This window comes from Caloenas nicobarica, chromosome 16 (genome assembly GCF_036013445.1).
Source record: "Caloenas nicobarica isolate bCalNic1 chromosome 16, bCalNic1.hap1, whole genome shotgun sequence".
NCBI lineage: Eukaryota > Metazoa > Chordata > Aves > Columbiformes > Columbidae > Caloenas > Caloenas nicobarica.
The window spans coordinates 4,876,695-4,895,950 of record NC_088260.1 but is presented as its reverse complement, the minus strand read 5'-3'; the positions used below and the strand labels follow the sequence as shown (position 1 = coordinate 4,895,950).

Below are 19,256 nucleotides of genomic sequence, written 5' to 3'. Positions count from 1 at the left end.
AGACAATCGAGGCTGCCCCTTCCATGTGCTGCAGTTTCCACCTATGAGTCCTGGATTTGCCAAGAAAGCCTGGAGTCTATTCCCAAGAATTTTTACATATTTTTTCCCTGCTCAGGAACTACCTCTGGCAACCGAGGTCAAAACAGGCAGACAGATAATGCAGCACGGATCTGCTAGAGTAACACAAGTCTCTCAATTTTTGAAATTCCAGTGAAAGCAGCTGCATTTTAAAAACAATTACAAACCTTCAAACATCACAAGATTTGCAGCAAAGTACAAGAAAGACATGTCCACTGTGAGAGCATGACCCGATGTTTGATTTTTAAATTTTTCTTTAATCTACTGAAACATAATCTCTCACTTAAAAATAACGAAACAGTGAGACTGAATTATGTGCCCGTGGCTACAAAGTGTGTGAGTGACAGCACTAGAAGTGGGACAGATTTCTTTGACACACTGCCACACTCTGCATGTCAAACCCTCATCTCCACCCCCTCATCTTTCATTTGTTTTGCTATGTAGGGACAAGGAAAATCTCTGGCTAGAGTTGGCTCTCTAGGTCAGGAGAAGTTATTTTTTAATTTTGCACTTGGATAGCACCTGGCCTAGATCTATCGTACATGGAATTTAAACATAAACCTCTGAGCACCGCGGCTCGGATTCCAGAGGCCTGACTCTGCTGCCCAAATATATATTCTCAGCAAACACAGCAGAGATACCTCGAAAAGCAGCTACCGCAGACCTGCAGGAATCACTTCTCATACAGACCATATTGGCCTTGTGCACTATAGTTGTAAGCAAATTCTTTTGTTTTCAAATCTGAATTTTGTAAATTCAGCTTACAAGGAATGAGCTACAGAAGCGTATTGCGTTTTCCTGTGCAGTTAACAGATTCCTGAGGTTTTGCCTGGTTAACTCCTGCCCCAAACCCCACTTCCTCTGTGCCGCTTTCCCATCCCAATTCCTTCCTGTATATGATCACACAACCTTTTGAGGTAGACTAAGATTTTTCCTTTTATTGCAGGTGACGCTAGTGAGGCTCCTAATTTAAGCAATAGAAAAAAAATCTGATTTGATATTACAGTAGCTAAATAGATCAGCTTTTTCAGCAACACAGGAAAGGAACTTCTTGGCTTCTCCCCAAGATTTTTTTTTGAAGGCGTGGTTTTAGTTTGTTTTTTAATCTCCAATCTGTTTTGCTGGGAGTTGGGCCTGTCAGCTCAGCTCTCCAAGAGCCAAAACTAACAGTATTTTCCCAAACAAAGGTTCATTCAGAGAATCAAATTATATGCATTGTGTGCTGGAGCAAAGAGACAGGCAAGTGAAACAAAAACACTTCTACACTGAATGTGTGTAGGAGTTGTGAGGCCACGCTTCAGCATCTTACTATTCACACCTACAAAGTTAATCCCAGCTGCAGCCCCAGGATGCTAATCCCAGAGAGAGCTCCATTTAAAAGCAAGGCTTCCTAATGTTTGCACTTTTTCCTAATACTTGTTTTCTGTCACTGGCTTTTGCTCAAACTTCTCAGATCCAGAATATTCATTACAAAGAGCTGTTTTCCAATACAGATGATCAGGAACTGATAGGGCTGTCCAGTGCACTTTCCACCTCACTTAAAAGGATGGCTGTTGGCAAGGACCCTCCTGTACAGAGCTCTGAACACATCAGGATCCTCTTGAACATCAAGGCCTTAGCCTAGATTAATAAACTGCTCGAGATGTGACAATGTGGGACCCTGTTTTAAACACCTAAATTATGGTTCAAAGACTTTTCGCACACAGAGTTTCTGAAAAACCCAAACAAATGGTATCAGCGTGGCAGATCAGCACAGCTCTCTGAGCAGCACACACACCGCCAGGAACCCAGAGCTGTTTACTGTGCCCAACAGGCAGAGAAACTCGAAACGAGCACTTCTGCCACAGAGGATAGTGTAACGCTCTCTGAATGACATTACAAGCCTATAAATATAGTGCAAGACTTCAGGGATCTTATTCTGAAAGCGACTTAAGTGTTTTAAAAAGAAGAGACACTCCCCCACATCTCCCTTTGTGAAACAAAGCCTTCATACCAGCTGTCTGCAACCAGCTCCCAGCAGCATGAAAAACACCAGACTTATTACCAAATTCAGTTATTAAAGACTCAAGACTGCAACAGCACATACAGTTCATTCAAAGTTTACATAAAAGCTGAACTAGAAGCTACACAAAAGACATAAGCAGACTAAAGGCACTGTTGAGCTACTACTAAGGCTACCGAAAGATCAAAAAGAAAATCTCATAAAAAGATAATGTAGAGAGAAAACCCCTTCCACTGTTAACATAAAACAGACTGGAATGGGCTGGGGGCGCGGAAAATGAAGAGTTTAATAAAAAAGAAAAAAATAAAAGCACCTCTAAAAGGCCATGCACACCTCACAGGAAAAGTCTATACGTAGGGCTTTGTTGGACCGAAGTGCAAACAAACGCTTTGACAATGCCTTCACCAAACCCAGCCCTTCAATTAGAGGTGAACATCATACAGACCTGCGAAGTGGCAGTTCCTCCCGTCCCTGTCTCTGCTACAGGAGCAGCCACATCTCAAAGCACAGCACTGAAACTCCCTGGGATTCACCTGTCACAGAGCACAGCCTCCAGGAAGGCTGAGTGTTCAGAGAATGAATAGTGGAGAACAAACCTTCATCTCAGGGCCAGCAGCTCAAACGGGAGCTGTGGAAACTCGGCTGCAGCACTGCAGGGAGGGCCGTGCAAGCAACACTTCATTAATTAGCTGGGACATGGTAGGGAAGCATCCTAATGCTCGTGGCACACAATCCTCCCCACGCTTTTCCCAGGTGTCTCTCATTGCCCATTCAGGACCAGGCAGGTCGAGGGACATGCCTGGTTCTCACACACTGGAGAGAAGATCAGCCCCCTCCTTACGAAGCAGCTCTGGTCAAGCCGAAAAACTGAGTTTGTAACTTTCTAATGATGGTGGTTATGGCCGCCATGCCCACCACAGCACAGGGCATTGACAAATGTTTCATAGCAGTTAACTTTATAAAGCAATATTTAACCTCACTACATGCAGCGAGTGTCAGAGAAAGACCTTGGTTTTATTGCAGTATAACCTTATAAAGCCATTGCATGGCTCACAGTAACCCTCATGCTTAAATATCTACCAGAAAAACAGTTCAGAAATTCTGATTCCATTCACCTGTGCACTAGTTAAAACACACAGCTGGATTGACTTATCCCCTTTCCTTACCGAGAACGCACTTCCAAATGGTCCAAGATGGTTTATGTCCCAAAGCAAGTGGCAACTTCCTGAGTAAAATACGTGACAATAACAGCACTTTCCTGAATCTTACTACAAACAAAACAACAACAAAAAACACTCTTCACTAAATGACACTTGCACAAGTTTCTTCTTTGAACCATGTTTTTCCCATGTGCCAAAATCACAATAAACCAGCCTCAGCCTTCTTTCTGTGGAGTCCTTTAGAATGGTCAAATGAAAGGTAATTAACATTTCTTGCGCATTTATTGCTATAGGGAGTAACGATCTCTCTCAGCTTCCTGGGATCCGTCTCCCCATTTCAAAAGCCTGCTGTATCCCCACAGGCTATAATCACCACATGCAGAGGTCAGACCCCAAGCCTACTAATGTGCTAATAAAAACTGCTAATAAAATTCTTAGGCTTCTTAAGCTCTGCTAAGATATTTACTGGAAATCTGAGTGTTCTACTTGTATGACTGGATACTGAAAACAGATGGGATGCATGCTGGGCTCCTAAACAACAGCCTTCACAGACCAAAACTTTATGAGAAACAGTAATGAGTTGGCTTTCATTGCAGATTTCTGTGCATCTACTTACAGAGTCTCTAAGTTGAGCTGTGCCCTACAATAACATTTGCTGGTTTGATAAAGTAAATGAGCAAAATCTAGTCGCATGTTTCCTATGAAGGGTTAACAATTTCACACAGCAAGAGAGATGGACCAGAACATAGAAATGCCTCTTGTTCCCATGCAGTTTGATTACAGATTACCCCTCCGTCATATGAGGAATGACTCAGATCACAGAGTCATTCAAGTCACAAACATATTGGCCGGCTGCTTTCGCAATACAGTGGAATATCCAGCACCTTCTGGCAGCAGCACAGTACCAGGCTGCTATCACAGAGAGCAGCAACGCAGCAACACAAACTGGCCTTATCTGGAGCTTCCAGACCCAAATGCCACTGACACGTACTGTCCCATGCTGCCCCGCGGAAAACAAACGTTTCTGTGCCAAGCAAAAGCTATAAAATGAGAGCGCTCTAAAGCTGTAATTTTTATAAGGCAAAAGCCAAGTCTCTTATTTAGTGGAAAAAAAGGTTAGCAAACAGTGAAAGTGCTGCCTGGAATTTTTTCCACAGCTGATACTAAAACAGTGTCCAGCTCACTCTAGTACTTGGCACCAGACCTCACCTGCCTTAGCGAGAGCTGTAAGGACACCCATAGGGCTGGGCCAAAGCTCCAGCTTTCCCAATCTCCAGCACTGGACACAAGACGGTGCTCGGGAGGAGCAAGAACAGGATGAGCACGTTTGTATGACACTCTATCCAGCCCCTCTCAACTATAAAGGAAAATGATATTAACTATGACGTTACCTTACTCCCTAAAAGTTAATTGGAAGAACTACATTGCTTCTCCTTTTACTGTGTTTATAGACACCTTTTTTTTGTTTCCCCATACCTGGGTGAGCTGGATATGTGCATTGATTTCGCAGGTCTCTGCTTTGAAAAGGGAGGGATAATTACGTTTTTAACAGAGAACAGCCATTATGGTGACTACTGCAATGACTCGGACACCCCAGCTTTTGGATAGATTGCTTCAGGCTCTCAGCTATTTCACCATCTCTGCTTTCTATTTTCAACAGGTTTTAGGTGTCAAACATGGTTGCTAATTACCTGAATAAGTGCAGTTGCCTCCTTGATTATATCTGTATCTTTGAACAAATCAGTTCTCTCATCCCAACACTGGGTTTATTTGAAATAAGCTGACAACATGCAATAAACTTCTCTGGCTGTGTAGCACATCTAAGTATTTCACAACCATACCCAAGTCCTTTGACTCAAGTCCATCTTTTCTAAAAGTTCCATACCCTCAAACCCAGAAAAGTCATTTTTCTCTTTGTTTCCAGGCCACTAACCTGATCCCCCCACTACAACCCTTCCTTCTCAATTCTCTTTCTCAAAAGCTGTGTTATAAAGAGCAAAAGCAAGTAGATCCTTCCCTTTCACTGCTCTGTGCTCTCCCACATCTGGCATGTCACCACCATACTTTCTATACAAGTTCTCTCACCCTCCATCCTGTCAGGCACAGATATTTGCCAAGTAAACAGAAAGCTGGACTAAGCTGAAGTATCTGTGCAGATACTAATGAGCAGGAGTTCGAATATAGGGAAATATTTATACCTTCTCTGGACACTGCACAGAATGAGCTAACATGAGAAGCACGGTATGTAACAACCAGACCTTTATGTGCTGCCAACAGACAAGCAAATTTCAGAGCCCATTCCTGAATCCACAATGCAGCATAGCAGAACCTGGACTTCGCTGTGTTGCTTCTCACTCAAATACGGTGACTTTCCCAAACGCAGGGAGCTCTCACAGTAAATACCATTAGCAGAGCTTGACTTGCCATAGATTAGCTTACTCACACCCCTACAGCTTCTATACAGACATTCAGAAATTCATCAGAACGAGCAGAGGCCAACCATCCTAGAAAATACCAAATTATATAATTCTTTGCTCTGGGAAGTGTGGCAGCAGATAATATCCATATCCACTGATTGACAGATCAGGAATGCAACAAGATCTTCCACTGGCCTCTTCGTTTGGTACTTTTTCTCTAACAGCTTCCAGGCTCACAGCCCAGGTATTTCCTTTTTTACTTCTTTTTTAAAAATTCTCCTTTTTACATGCATGCCTTTCCTCTTTTTACGTTGTTGATCACTTTTGTCTCTGACACACTGCAAAGTAATAGTTTTCAATAACTGACACAGGCTACATCAACTGTCATACTCCAGCATTAAAAACTGCATAATAAGAAGGTAATGAAGAGCAGTCACAGACTTCAAAGAATCACAAAGAACTGAGAGGATCTTCTACAATTCGTGCTTCATTTGGCCCCTGTCCCTTTGGGAATAGTGTCAATAGTGAACACAAACTGTGAATATTTTTAGCAGCCTAAAATCTGGATGCAAGACACAGCAAGAAGAATTTAGCAGAACAGCCTGTGATGGCTCGTATGCACATTCACACGAATGTGCAGTTGCTAGACAGTAACTAAATGCAGTGGACCTAAGTTATTTTTAGGTCTATTGTGAAACCCCCACGTCGCTCCTTTCCAGCTGCTCCGAAGGCACATCACCATCACGTGGGCCTCATCGGTCCCGGTTTGATGGTCTAACACTTGCCCTGCATCAGAACTTCACTGGGTAAGAATGCAGCCAAGGTCACGAGGCCCCTGACATGGACAGAGTGACGCAGACAAGAAGAGTGTTTTGGACAATGAGCTCACAGGGGCTGTTGGACACAGAAGTCACTGCATTTGCTCCAGCCCTGCTAGAGGTCCCATGGCCATGCTGGCCAAGGTCACTCCAGCTGACATGTCCTTGAACTGTGCTGGCAGAGCATCCGTTACTATGGGACCTTGAGGGAAGGGAGAGCAAACAAAGTGGCAGAGGGAGAAGGAGGCCAAGACTTTGAGTAAACATCCCATGCTAGAGAGTTCTAAAAACAATGAACTCGACAAATTCCAGCAGCAAAAGTGTCCTTCGTGCCTCTGCAGTGTTTACTTGGATCTTGTTACGCATATATATCACTTAAAAAAACTCTGCTGATATATGAGGACTAACAGGCTTCACTGTTGGATAGATCAGTGAAAAGGTCCCTATACTTGTATAAGGACAACTCTTTATGACCAAAGGGAGTAGATCCCTTGAGCTTCCTTCCTTTGCTCCTTCAACTGAAAACAGCCTCAGGTCTTCTATTTCTGCTCCAAACTGTCCCCCCCAAATTCCATCCTTTGTTTCCCAGATCACTGAGAGAATGCACAGCAAAATATTGTTAATTTGCAATCAAAGAGAAGCACAAACACCACATATGTACTCTACCTATAAATATATATAAATATATCCTCTGCTTGCTCTGGTGTGGTATAAATGAGCAATAAAGGTACCTCTGGAAATCCAGAAATCTCCCACTCTGTCCAAAAAAGTATTTCTCTCTGTATGTAGCAAGACATTTCCACATATTCAAAGTTCAAGTCTTACTTACATTAAATACAGCAAAAAGGACTGCATCCACTGCTTCCTTGCACTACACTATCAGCTGAACTAGAAGTAGAGAGATGAGAAAGCATCTCCCAGTGCATTACTGGTGTAGATAGTGCGTTGTGAACACAAACCCAAGGATCAAGAAGCTAACAAGTCATTAAAACTTAACGAGTCCTTAAAATCTTTCTGTGCTTTTCAGAAAAAAAACCCCGTTCAATTCATTAAGTAGCACACTTAGCTACTTAAACAATGAACCCTTTTCCTACCACTCTGCTACATCACAAAACGTATCATGTCAAAAGGGTTATCTGTAGGTCAGCAGCAGTCTGCCCTAATGACACTATGTATCACTAATTAAAGAGAATCAGATTATTTCACTAATGCCCTGCTGTATGATAATCCAAGCGGTGGCCTGCGGGCCCTACCCATCTGGCCTGTCACTTTTTGGTCTAGAGTCTCAGAGGTGACAAAGCAGCTCTGAGAGCCACTCAGAACACCCTGGGCTTTGTATCTCTGATGTACCTTCAAAGTGCCCCTGGTGCGGTTACCTGACCAAGGGAAGGAATCATTTCACGGTGCTTCAGACCTGGATGGCTTCCTATGGTTCTCTCCCATCCCGTTTTTCTATTATCCATCTGATGGCACAGCTGGACAGCCCAACTTTAAAAATACTAGTGTTTCACAAAGGTAACCGTCTGTTGTTGAGCTTGCACCCCAAGTTTGAATACCTTAAAGTACAAACTGAAACCTACTTAACAGAGAGGCAATGGCAACCATTCACATCACAACAGAATGGCCAAGGTGTCATTCAGGTTCTCCTTTAACACCTTCTCAGAGGCACTATGCCTGTAAGAGACCTGTAGGAGACTATCACATGTATGAGAATGATAGTAAGGTAAACACCATCCCCACAGGAGTCTGAGTAGACAAACATCCCCTCAATCCAATGCTATATTTAACAGTGAGGCAGAGGCCAGCACCTGCAGCACATCAAGCCGAGGGAGGAAAGCAGACAAGGAGCTGTCGTCACTCATACTTGCGGAGTAAAGGTGGTTTCCTTACAGGCAGAGTCCTTCAGCAAACGGGAGCGGCACATTCACCTTTTAAACAAATCCCTCTTGCAGAAAGGGGTCACGCCTCACGTGGCAATTCGATATTTAACAGCTCAAGGAGGCTGACACCACTCAGACTGCCAAGCCCAGCCAAACATCTCTCCATAGGTGAAAAATCCAGCTCCCATCCGTCTAAAAGCAGGAGGGCTTTCTAGATTCACCAGGTGGCCACCATCAGCAAGAGACTCAGCAACCCAGAGCTGATGCTCTGGATATTCGGGCTCGCTTGGCAACTGGGAAGCACATCCTTTTCATGATGGGAGCGCGGATGCCTCCCAGAGCCACAACCGCCCATCACTGCGGGAAGCGGGTGCTTTTCACGGGCAGCTCAGCGAACGCCCAAGGCAGCCAGCGGAATCCTGCCTTCCCAATTACAATTACCATTAAAATACCAGCCTGGTTTTATTACCCTGTAATTTGCAGCTGTAGGGTTCCTCATCAGTTACAACAGCCAGTAGCTTTTCTAACAGAGGTGTCAGTAAGTTGCACATCTTTTTCCTCCCCCCCTCCTACATCTTTCTTCCACTTCTTTATTATTTATGTTTGTAGCTGAAGTGTCATCTTTGATACGGCTTTGTTTTAGACTCCTATGTTAGCTCGCTTCTGAACTTCATGTCTTTGTTTCCCCTTTACAAAAAGACCAGTACACACATCTGGGTCTCTGAGGTATTGAGACTGTTTTGGTCATTTTTAGCAGGGAGAAAAGGAGGAAAAAGCAGTTAACTGATTTATCTAAGATCAACAAGCCAAGAAACTATGGGCTAGTGAAAAGCTTTGTGCTTGTGTCACAAAGTAAATAAGCTGTGGCAAATGCACACTAGAACATTTCCAATGGTGATTACAGCTTTACTTACGAGAAGATGTCTATATTAATTATATTATGAATGGCACCAAGACAGCTGTTTTACATTCAAAACAAACAAACAACAATGATCTTCCCACTCCCATTTGAGCAAACAAACAAAAAATATTTTGAAAAGACCATGTTTAGAATTTCTCTTCTAGTAGTAAGCCCTATTAGAAGCAATTTCTGGAACACTTAGATTTTCCTAACCCCATTTTTCAAGCCTTCCTGCTTCAGAAACTCTGACAATAGCGTAACTCTAGCTTGCACTAAAAACAATCACGTTCAAGTTTTTCCATCACTGTCTGAAACACAAAGAACCAACTCTATTTTCTTTGGAGGCAACTGAAACAAGTACTTTTCCTAATCATCTTCATGATTGTTTCATAGACATGTTAAAGGTTTCCTTCCCAGAGTGAAAGGAAAATTGTGTGAAAGCTGTAAAACACTTCTATAGCCATCAAAGAGTTTAGAAAGCTTGTCTTTTTCCTCAGAAGTAGCTTAGAAGTTTTGTGTTTAAAGAGACTGCTTCTGCCAGTGATGTTAAATATCAAAGGACAGACAAGGAAAACTGTAAATGCAATTAATTTCTGCATACAAAGGAAAGGAAGTAACAAGCATATAGACTGAAGTCTGTTAATTAAAAATGAAATACCAGATTAAACCCAAACTGCTCCAAGTTTCTAAACTGATAAGGTTTGTTGTTTTGTTTTAAAAAGACAAACCTTTCTCTCTAACAGCAAGAGGAAGCAAGGCAGCACTAGAATGGCCAAACCAGGAATCTCAGCTCTCCTGCCCCCATTTTACTGCCTGATCACCCGTGACCTCCACATCTGGGTTCATCCAGCGAACTCTGTCTTTATCAGGCACACCCTTGTGAAGTGCTCCCTATCTACCTCTCCCACCACAGATCAAAGCACAGGGAAGAAACGCTGGACTTCTCTGACTCCAGTCACACTTTCAATCATCTACCCTTGCCCGTATCATCTTCCCATTCGTACCTATTTCTCTTGCCCTGAACAGCACCGCACCAGCATCTTCTTTCCTCCCAAACTCATCATTACCTATTTGCCTTAGTCCTTTATATCAAATCTCCTCTAACTCCAATATCTTTTCTTCTCCACAAGGTCCCTATCACGCTCAGAGACTTCGCTTTCCTTGCAGCCATTCCCTCCCACCCTGCTGCTGAACATTTCCTTACCCACAGCGAGTCTATAACCCAGGCCCAAACCCACCCAGTCAGCTGAAAGGTCATTTGGTTGACTTGAACTTCACAGTACCTTTTTTTTTCCCCCTTCTTGTTTCCATCCCTGTGACATCCCCATCAACACCATCCAGCCCACTGTGTGGCTTTATCTTGGCTTTTCTAATTCATTCAATACATTCCTCAAAGATCTTCTTAATTTTACTCCAAATTTCAGTGAGCTCACTCCTTGCCCTCTCAACTCTTCCTTCTCTGCAACAGATCTCCAAGTTCTGTTATTACGGGAAAAATTCTGCTTACACACAACAACCTCGAGAGAGCTTGCTTTCTACTTCAAGCCTGTCAACTTCTGTGCAAATTTAAAATGCCTTTCCGACATTTCAGAAATGCCTAGCCACCAGCCCAATACAGCTACAAAGCACCATTTATTCCTCCCCACCACTTTCCAGCTTGCTGCTCCGTTAGATACCCCTTTGTTTGATTAAGGCTAATCATAGCTTTAGGATACACAGACAGATAAGCAGCTGCTGAAGTGACTGTATATCAATTCTGCCTTCCAAAAGAGTGGAATTTTTTTTTTTCCCAGCATGGGAGAGTAACAAACAAGAATGATTCAGTGACCTACTAAAGGAGCATGTGGAAAAACATGAGTAAAGCTAAGACATTAATTTCAGGTTTCTTGGCTTTAATTCCTCTTGCCACTCAGCAGAAAGAAATTAAAACTGGGAAGGGGGAGACAACTGGAAAGCAATGTGTTAATTTCTGTTGCCATCAAACTCTACTGCATTCAAAGAACATCATAATCATGCAACATAAAATTTTCACTAAAAGGAATTCCAAATTTCACAGTTCAGCCAAGCTTTTTTCAGACCACACAAAATCCATTGTGAACTGGCAATCTGAGGACAAACCAGCTCCCTCTTCCCTATTTCAGCAACCCATCCAAAATCCATGTTGTATTTAAGCCAGAAAATAACAGCTGTTTACTGTGTGAAAACACAAAACAGGAGAACTACAACCAAACATGTAGATTAAGTGGTAAATAAAAATATCAATGTTGTGCTTTTTTTAATGAAAAATGTGACTACTGCCCTCCACACCTCTGTACTAACACCCTACACAGCCAGGCCCACAGAAACCCCTAAAAGATAGTGACCTGCAGAGCCACCAAAATAGCCAGAAGCAGAAAAAACCAAAAATTAATCCCTGTATCTGAATCTCTGTCTACAGAATTTGGCTTTTCTTCCTGTAAGTCCAGTGTGGCCCTGAAGACACCAAAACCTTCATTTCAACCAAGACCTTTTCACACTACCACTACTAAATGTTTACTTTGGCAAAAGAAATGCATCGTTGAAAATAGAACAGCTCAGCAATCTTTCTGCAAATCTTCCTGAGGTTCAAGGTTGTCAAGGTGGAATTTAAAAGTGTGTCTTATACAGAGCTTAAAAGCTTGTGACTATATCAAGCATTTGACATAAGCGAGGTAAGAGGCTCAGTAACCACGTCCTGATTCATATTGCGCTCTGAATATAGCATCCTTGCTTCGAGATGACCCTAACCATGGGTACTTACAACATAGCAACTCTGCTGCAGTCAGCCTTAATTCATAGCATGAATATAGGTGTTTTTATCAGAGCAGTTTCTACAAGCAGAATCAAAAACATGTAACTAAATTCTGGAAGTTTAATCTCAAACCTGCTTTCCCCACTGTTAAGAACTTCCCAAAACACACACTGCATTAACAAAGAATACGTGGCAAAGTTGCTTTGGAAACAAGCTGATCCCTAATGTCAGTCCACTGATGAAGTGAATATTTTTGGCTTACGTCTACATGAAGTGATGGGGTCATATTGCTAAAGTGGAGAGATGAGACCTAAAAATGACCTGGCAAGTTTTTCAAAAGGTAGAGTTCGCAGTTCCCAGACCCTGCTCTCCTGTTCTGTGCAACTTTAACAAGCAGGATCCAGAGGGTTTAGACAAGTATCTGACGCCAATCTTGACACTCTTACCTAAAGTACACCACCTGGCATGTTCCTTAAGCTCTCATTAGGTCAGAAAACTCTGAGGCTACTTAATAATAAATGAGCCCACAAAGTCATCTTCATTTACCCTACTGTATTCTACTGCTAAGTAAGATGGACATCAACTGGCATAATAATATGTAACAGGAGTTTAAGAAGAACATCACCCACATTGAGTGTGAGTAGTATCTTTAATAATTCCTCAGACAAAGACTGTGTGCTGTTCACATGATGTACATGACCATATACAACTGACCAGACCATTCTCTCCACTGCAGACACCTTCTCTCCAGCACTGCACAAGGGGAACCTTCACAAAGAAAATTCATGATTTACATGAGCCCAGAGCCTCATCAACCTCTTATTTCCTCACAGAGCATAGATAAGTCACGCTGGGTGAGTAAACTGAAGCCTGCACTGTCACTTACCCATTTTACACCTACAGAAAATAACTGAAGTATCAACTTAAATCTACTTTTTCCAGGAGTAATACATTGTATTTCCTACTCCCTGCAATGATTACACAAGTCCTTGCAGCACGATTTACCTCTACCACCTCAGCATCAAAACCCTGCAGATAAACTCGCACAATGCCACCGATTCCTACCACACGTTTTTCAGAGCTCCACACGCAGAGTTCAGAATATGCAGATTTGCACTTCCAAGTGCATATTTCAGGTTTTGGACCTTAAACAAACTATACGTCATTGTTCCCAAAGCAGAGCTTTCCACAGGGAATTCCAATATCCCTATATTCCAGCCCATTAGGGCAATAAATGGTTTAAAGTGCCCTTCCATAAAGCGTAATTTTCACTTCCCATAAACTTTCAGCCTGCATTCCACAAGGAGCTGAACATTATTCTTTCACTGAAGACCACGGCTCTCCAAAATGAAGAGAAAAAATTCTTCTGACCCCATCTCAGGGAAAAACTTCATTATATGCTGTGGTCAGAACAATTCATACTACAGTTCAGTTTTGGGAAGTTACTTTTGGCTAATGCAATTATTTGGATAATTGTAAAGTTATTAAATGGTTTTACTAAACTAAATATCAAGATTACGAATCATTTGGCTTAATTCTGCTTAATAACCACTGTAGGCCATATAACCATTAGCATGGTTTCTTATTAGAATGAACAGCAGAGATAATTTTCATTTCAGAAAGCACATTTTGAAAAATGTTTTTGGCTTTAAAGTGCCCTGCCTGCCATAGGTCAGCTATAGCTACCTAAACACATCAAGATCTGCAAAATCACGTTGTTTTAAAAGGGGGAGATAGAAAGGGCTAGAAAAGGAAAACCTGAGTTCTTTTACCTTGGTCAGCGTGGTACAGTTCACACAATCAATCTCATGAGAAAAATGGGTGACATTTAGATAAAGCACAGCCCGCGTGATACCTGTTGTAAACCTCAGTGTTTATAAGTAACTTATTGATAAAGAACATTGTTTTAATCTCCTAACTGTACAGGAGAATATGCTGTGGTCATATTTTCCCCCGTGAAATGGCTCCTCTGAAATGAGGATTTCCAACCCGCGCAACTGGGTATGTGACTGAAGTAGCTATGATGAAAATTAAAATCAAGTTAGCTTGTACTGCTCAAAGGCACAAGGGAGTCACTTCCCTCACGTTCAGAAACAGCTTTTTTATCATAAAAAGTCTGATAGTTAACAGCACAAAGCCATATTAAAAAAAAATAATATTGTAGTGCAATTAAAAGAGTCCAGGCTACACTATGCATCCCAATGTGAACGTGAATCAGCATAAATTTGGTCACTGTCAAACATAAACCTTCCGAGGTAATGACCCAAGTAATCTAGAAAAACTTTGCTTTCTAGCCCATTGGTAAAGCTAATGGCTACCACGCAGTTCAGTGCTTCTTTTTACAACTTTAAACACTGAAATACTAGCAATGGCTGTCAAGTGTAAATAAATATTACACACAGAGCTGTTACAGCGACTTCCTTGTTTTTGTATTTAACATTGCTGCATCACCCCAGCTCCAGAAACATGATGACTTAGCTCATGCCCCTCGTTACTGCTTCTGCAACAGCCACAAAGCAAAACCCACACTTCTTCACCTTTTTGTTTTACAGTTTCTGGTGTTGGTTTCCACCCCCCCAGTTCTTTTCTAGAGTGAATCTCTATCCAGCAAAGGCAGGACGAAATCTGCACGTTTTGTCGGTGCTAGATCAGCTAATGGGAAAGATACAGCTGAGGCAACAGCAATGAAAACAGCTCCATAAGCCAATCAATACTTCCCAAATCAAACCTGAAGCACAGAACAAAAGGCGTTTGCTGTTTACCCAAGTGTCATACAGTTCCAAAATTATTTTAATTCTTTTTCATCCCAATTTTATTATTGGTTTGTCAGGCATATTTACAGAATCTATCACAAAGCCATTGAGTAAGCAGGCTGAATCCGGCCAGGATGTTTCATCATTGTAACTAAATAAACCTTAAGGTATCCGAGTACCACAGTATTAAGAATTTGCTTTTCTTAGTAGCCTCTAAGAAGATATTTTCTGCACCTTGCCTCATACAACCACCAACAAGCAGGACAAAATAATCTCTGCTAAAAAATAGATTTGGTGCTCAATTTATGCATCTACATCAGAGCTCAGGATTATCAAATTAGTATCACAGAATTATTCCTTTGCATTAGATGTGATCCTCAGTTTCAGAATCCCAAGGATTTTGGTGGAAGCATAACATAAAATAAAGCTGGTAGAGGCCGATGAGAAGATACGCATGAGGAGTCCAGTTCTCTCCCTTGTAGTACTTGTGGTTCCTTTGCATGTTCCTCTCAGCTTGTACAATAAAGGCAGGCTGGTTAATTTTTACTCCAGTTTTACATTTTTATTTATTGTGTGAACGCAAAGAATTCGTGTCCGTTGTTGTGCACACCTTATCCAAGATTTGCTCTCTTGCCAGTAACTAATAACTTGCTTGATTAAAATTTACCAAAATGAGGAGATTACTTACATTTTCTTGCTAACCGTACAGAACAGATAGTTTTATTGTTTCCTTTTCATTAAGCAATACTTAAATGGAGGAATTTGGGGTGGGCAAAGTTAATTTTCTTTTAGCAAGCTAATACGGTTCCTATAAATGAAAATAAATATTTGCGTTGATATGCTCGAAGGTGTTTTCCATCATTCCTTTTAATCAACTTCCAAAATATGCTCAATAGAGAACATCAGATTGGATCCGATTTCTGCTATATCTCTTGGAACAAAAGACTCGAGCAGGCACGCATCTTTTCAAAACACTTCTATTCCATAGCTCTGCCTCCATTTTAGAAGACAGACAAAGGGAGTAAATGTGAATATAATGCCTTATCGAATAGACGAAAAGCAAACCCGAACTCTGGGCGAAAGGCGCAGATAAACCCAGGAAGTGCTACCACCAGCTACAACCACCGGAACAAAGGAAACAATGACAGACCCCCCTCTCTCTTGAATTTCTTATAAAAATTAAACTGATGAAAGCAAACCGAGAAGAGTTGTCTGGTTTTCACACAGGCTGGGGGCACAAACGTTTACTTTGCGCTTTCGGGGTTTCTCCCGACACTCTTCAGCACCAGATGCTCCCACTAACTTCAAGTCTGGCCGTGAGGTGCTGGAGCATTTTCTAGCGCCACGAAGAGCCGGCGGGGCCGCGCACCGTCCCACGCTGGGGACGAGCTCCCGCTTCACCTCACGCCCCCAACCCGCGCCCGGTGCAGCCGCGGTGACAACCGCTCCGCCCGCCCCACACCGAGCGCGGCGACGGCTGAGGCGACGCTTCCCCGCCGCGGGCTCAGGCCTACGGAAAGTGCCCGCGAGGATCCTAAAGTTCACTGAAAACAAAAGCGACACGAACACCCACGCGGGGTGGGGGGGGGGCGGGGGTATCACCGCCGAAAGGCGACGCTCGGCTGCCCCCGCAGCCCCGGCCGATCGCCCCGGGCCTCGCTCCCCCCGCCTCTCACCGGGTCCCCGGCCCGCTCCCCCCGGCCGCCGCCCAGCCGGGGCTTTCCCCGCTGCCGTGACTCACTCCGGGAGCCGCTCGGCCCCCCACGGCCCCCGCCCCACGGCCCAAGGGCGGCGGCCGGTACCTGTAGGCCAGGGACATGCACTCGAAGAGCTTCGTGAGGGAGGCGTCGATGCTGAGGCGTCCGCCGGCCCCGCCGCCGCCGCGGGCCGCCCCGAACTGGTAGGTCTGGCACGTCTGCTCGTTGACCGTGTCGAAGTCGTAGCCCTTCTTGGGCGGGTGCTCGCTGTGCGGCGACGAGACCATGAAGTGGCCCGAGTGGATGATCTGGGGGCCCGGGGGCTGCCCCCGGCGCGGCCCGCACCGCCGCCCTCCGCCCGGCGAGGCGCCGCCATCGTCCGTGTCCGACGAGTCCTCGTCGGGCTCCGTGCGGGGGGACAGCGGCCCCGCCGCCCCGAGGAGCCGCGCCGGCCGCATGAACACGTCGGCGGCCATGGCCCCGCTGCCGCCAGCCGCCGGCCGAGCCCGCCGCCCGCTCTGCGCCGCCACCGCCCCGCTCCGCCCCGGGCCGGCCCCCGCCGCACCGCCCCGCCCCGCTTAAAGGCGCCGCAGCGGCCCCGCCGCCGCCCCTCCCCCGCGGCCTGCGCGCTCCCGCCTCAGCGCGGGCCGGCCCCGCCGCGGGAGCGAGCGCCAAAGCCGCTCCCGGCGCCGCTCCCGCAGCAAAGGGCCCATCCCGCCCTGGCCGCCCCCGGGGCCGCTTTCCCTCACCACGGGCCGCTGCCACCCTCGAGGCAATGGCACCTCAGGTTGCCATCACCCACCCCAAAGGGCACTGGAAAACACGCCGAGCGTGTTTCTCCTCAGCGAAAGCTGCAGCCCGCCATCGCCCTGGAGACTGCTTTTCCTCAGGGCAGCCCCCGAGGCCGCCTTCTCTCACCCCACTGCCCTTCAGTTACGAGAGAGCTCCCTCAGAGGAAAGGGCAGGACCATCCTGCCACCTCCCACACACCCAGAACAAGACGGTTCTTGGCTATGAGCGACACCCGCCACGTCTTACCTTTCCCTTACGCCACTGTCAACCATGAAACTGAGAAAGACTGAGAAGAGGCCTGGGGGGCTCCCAAGGAGCTAACTGCACCTCTTAGCAATACACTCAGAAAAACACCCGTAAGCTTAAGGGTGAACATGAAAAGATGTGGAGAACTGGCTGAAAGATGTTGATGAGACAGCGTTTGCGCGAGAAGTATCTCATGGATTTCAACAATCTTTAATACAGTGAACTGCTTGTTATTTTCCAGAAGCAGACTGCAAGAAGCCAGGGCAGCTACAGAGGCAGCCGGAGACCTGCCCCGGGCAGGCTGCAGCCACGGCCAGAGGGACCAGCCGCGACCGCGGGGAAAAGCTCGTGACACAGCGTCCTGCCAGCCCGGTGCCTCACACCTCACCCACGTACCTGCCCAGGGGCGTGCGGAAAGTGAGCACAGCTGTTCCAGGGGAAGCAAAGATCAGATTTCATCCATCTCAAAAGCGTAACGGAAGCAGCATATCTGTAGGTCAAGATGAAAGCGCAGCAATGGGGCCGGTAGATGTGTTAGTATGGGGAGAGAACAGCAGCTTACAGCACAAAAGCCTATGTATATGCATATGTGTATCCAGAGTCAACAGATCTCTAGCTCGCCCTGTGGAGCAAACCTCAATCACCAGGAGAGCAATTGTATTCTAGGTGGCACACTCCAAAGCATTTACACTAAATTGTGTATATTCTCTCAGTTCTAGGACCTTATACTTAAAAGAAAAAAAAAAAAAAAAACCAACACCAAAAAAACCCAACCAAGCTCTTCTACATAGTCATCCTCAGGAAGGAAAAAAAATCCCGTTAAATTGCTGCATGCTACTTTTTCTGCTTTGTAAAACCAGAAATAAGATCAAGGGAAAACTCGAGGGATAGAGATTGCAAGTCTCAGGCACAGACAGAAGAGGCATTCCTGCAATATCAAAATTATGCCCTTGCAGAGATGTAACATTCTCAATTAGAGAGCATGAAATAAAAGATGGATCACTGTGCTTACGGGCAGAGTGGTAGGTCAAATACTTCCCCATACATGAAAGGAGCAGTAAGGAATGGTCACATCATGTGAGGGCTCTTATAAGTCTTTAAAAATGAAGACCAACATCCAGCTGTTGGCATCGCATATGACTCAAATTCTTAAGAAAAGACCATAGTCATATTTAGCTTCAAAGCTGGTTATTGTTACTTTAAGTTTTTGTTTGTTTGTTTTTAAAAAGCAATACGTTGTCCCAGCAAGGCATTCTGATTCCTCTAATGGCAAAAAAAGGAAAACATTTCTAAACATCCATAGTTTTACAATGTCTATTTTAAATCTGATGTGTAGTTTGTTAAGAGCACCTGAACAAAATTAAACAGCACAACCACTCATCAGTAACACTGTCTACAGTACTTCCATGACAACAGCCTATACATTTACCTCACAAATTTATAAGCAAGGCACACTTGCTTCTTCCTGTGTGCAAGGAGGGATAACTTGTTAAACTAAAGTGGCTAGGTAGCAATGCCATGTTCTGTAGGTTAGCAGCACACCAAACGATCTTTTAAAATAAAAGTAGCCGTCTTGGCCTATAACTAGCATGTGATGCAGGTCAGGGTTTCCTCTTGTCATCCGCAGAGCAAATACTGCAGGTGCAAGATGTGTCCCTTAAAATAAATCCAATTATTTTGAAGACAGAGCTCTTGGTTTGCCTTTTTAAGATCAGCATTGAGGTCAAGATTCCCGGCTATCC

The 19,256-nt window shown here is 44.5% G+C and overlaps 1 protein-coding gene across 1 annotated transcript in view; it reads right to left on the bottom strand.

Moving 5' to 3' along the window:
• The window catches only part of MLXIP (MLX interacting protein), a 44,661-nt gene extending 27,682 nt beyond the window's left edge, over positions 1-16,979 (bottom strand). The window contains exon 1 of the mRNA XM_065646150.1: positions 16,582-16,979. Within this exon, the coding sequence (XP_065502222.1) occupies positions 16,582-16,952 (371 nt within the window). The 5' untranslated portion in view covers positions 16,953-16,979. The remainder of the gene's footprint in view (positions 1-16,581) is intronic.
• Between the last annotated feature and the right edge of the window lie 2,277 nt (positions 16,980-19,256).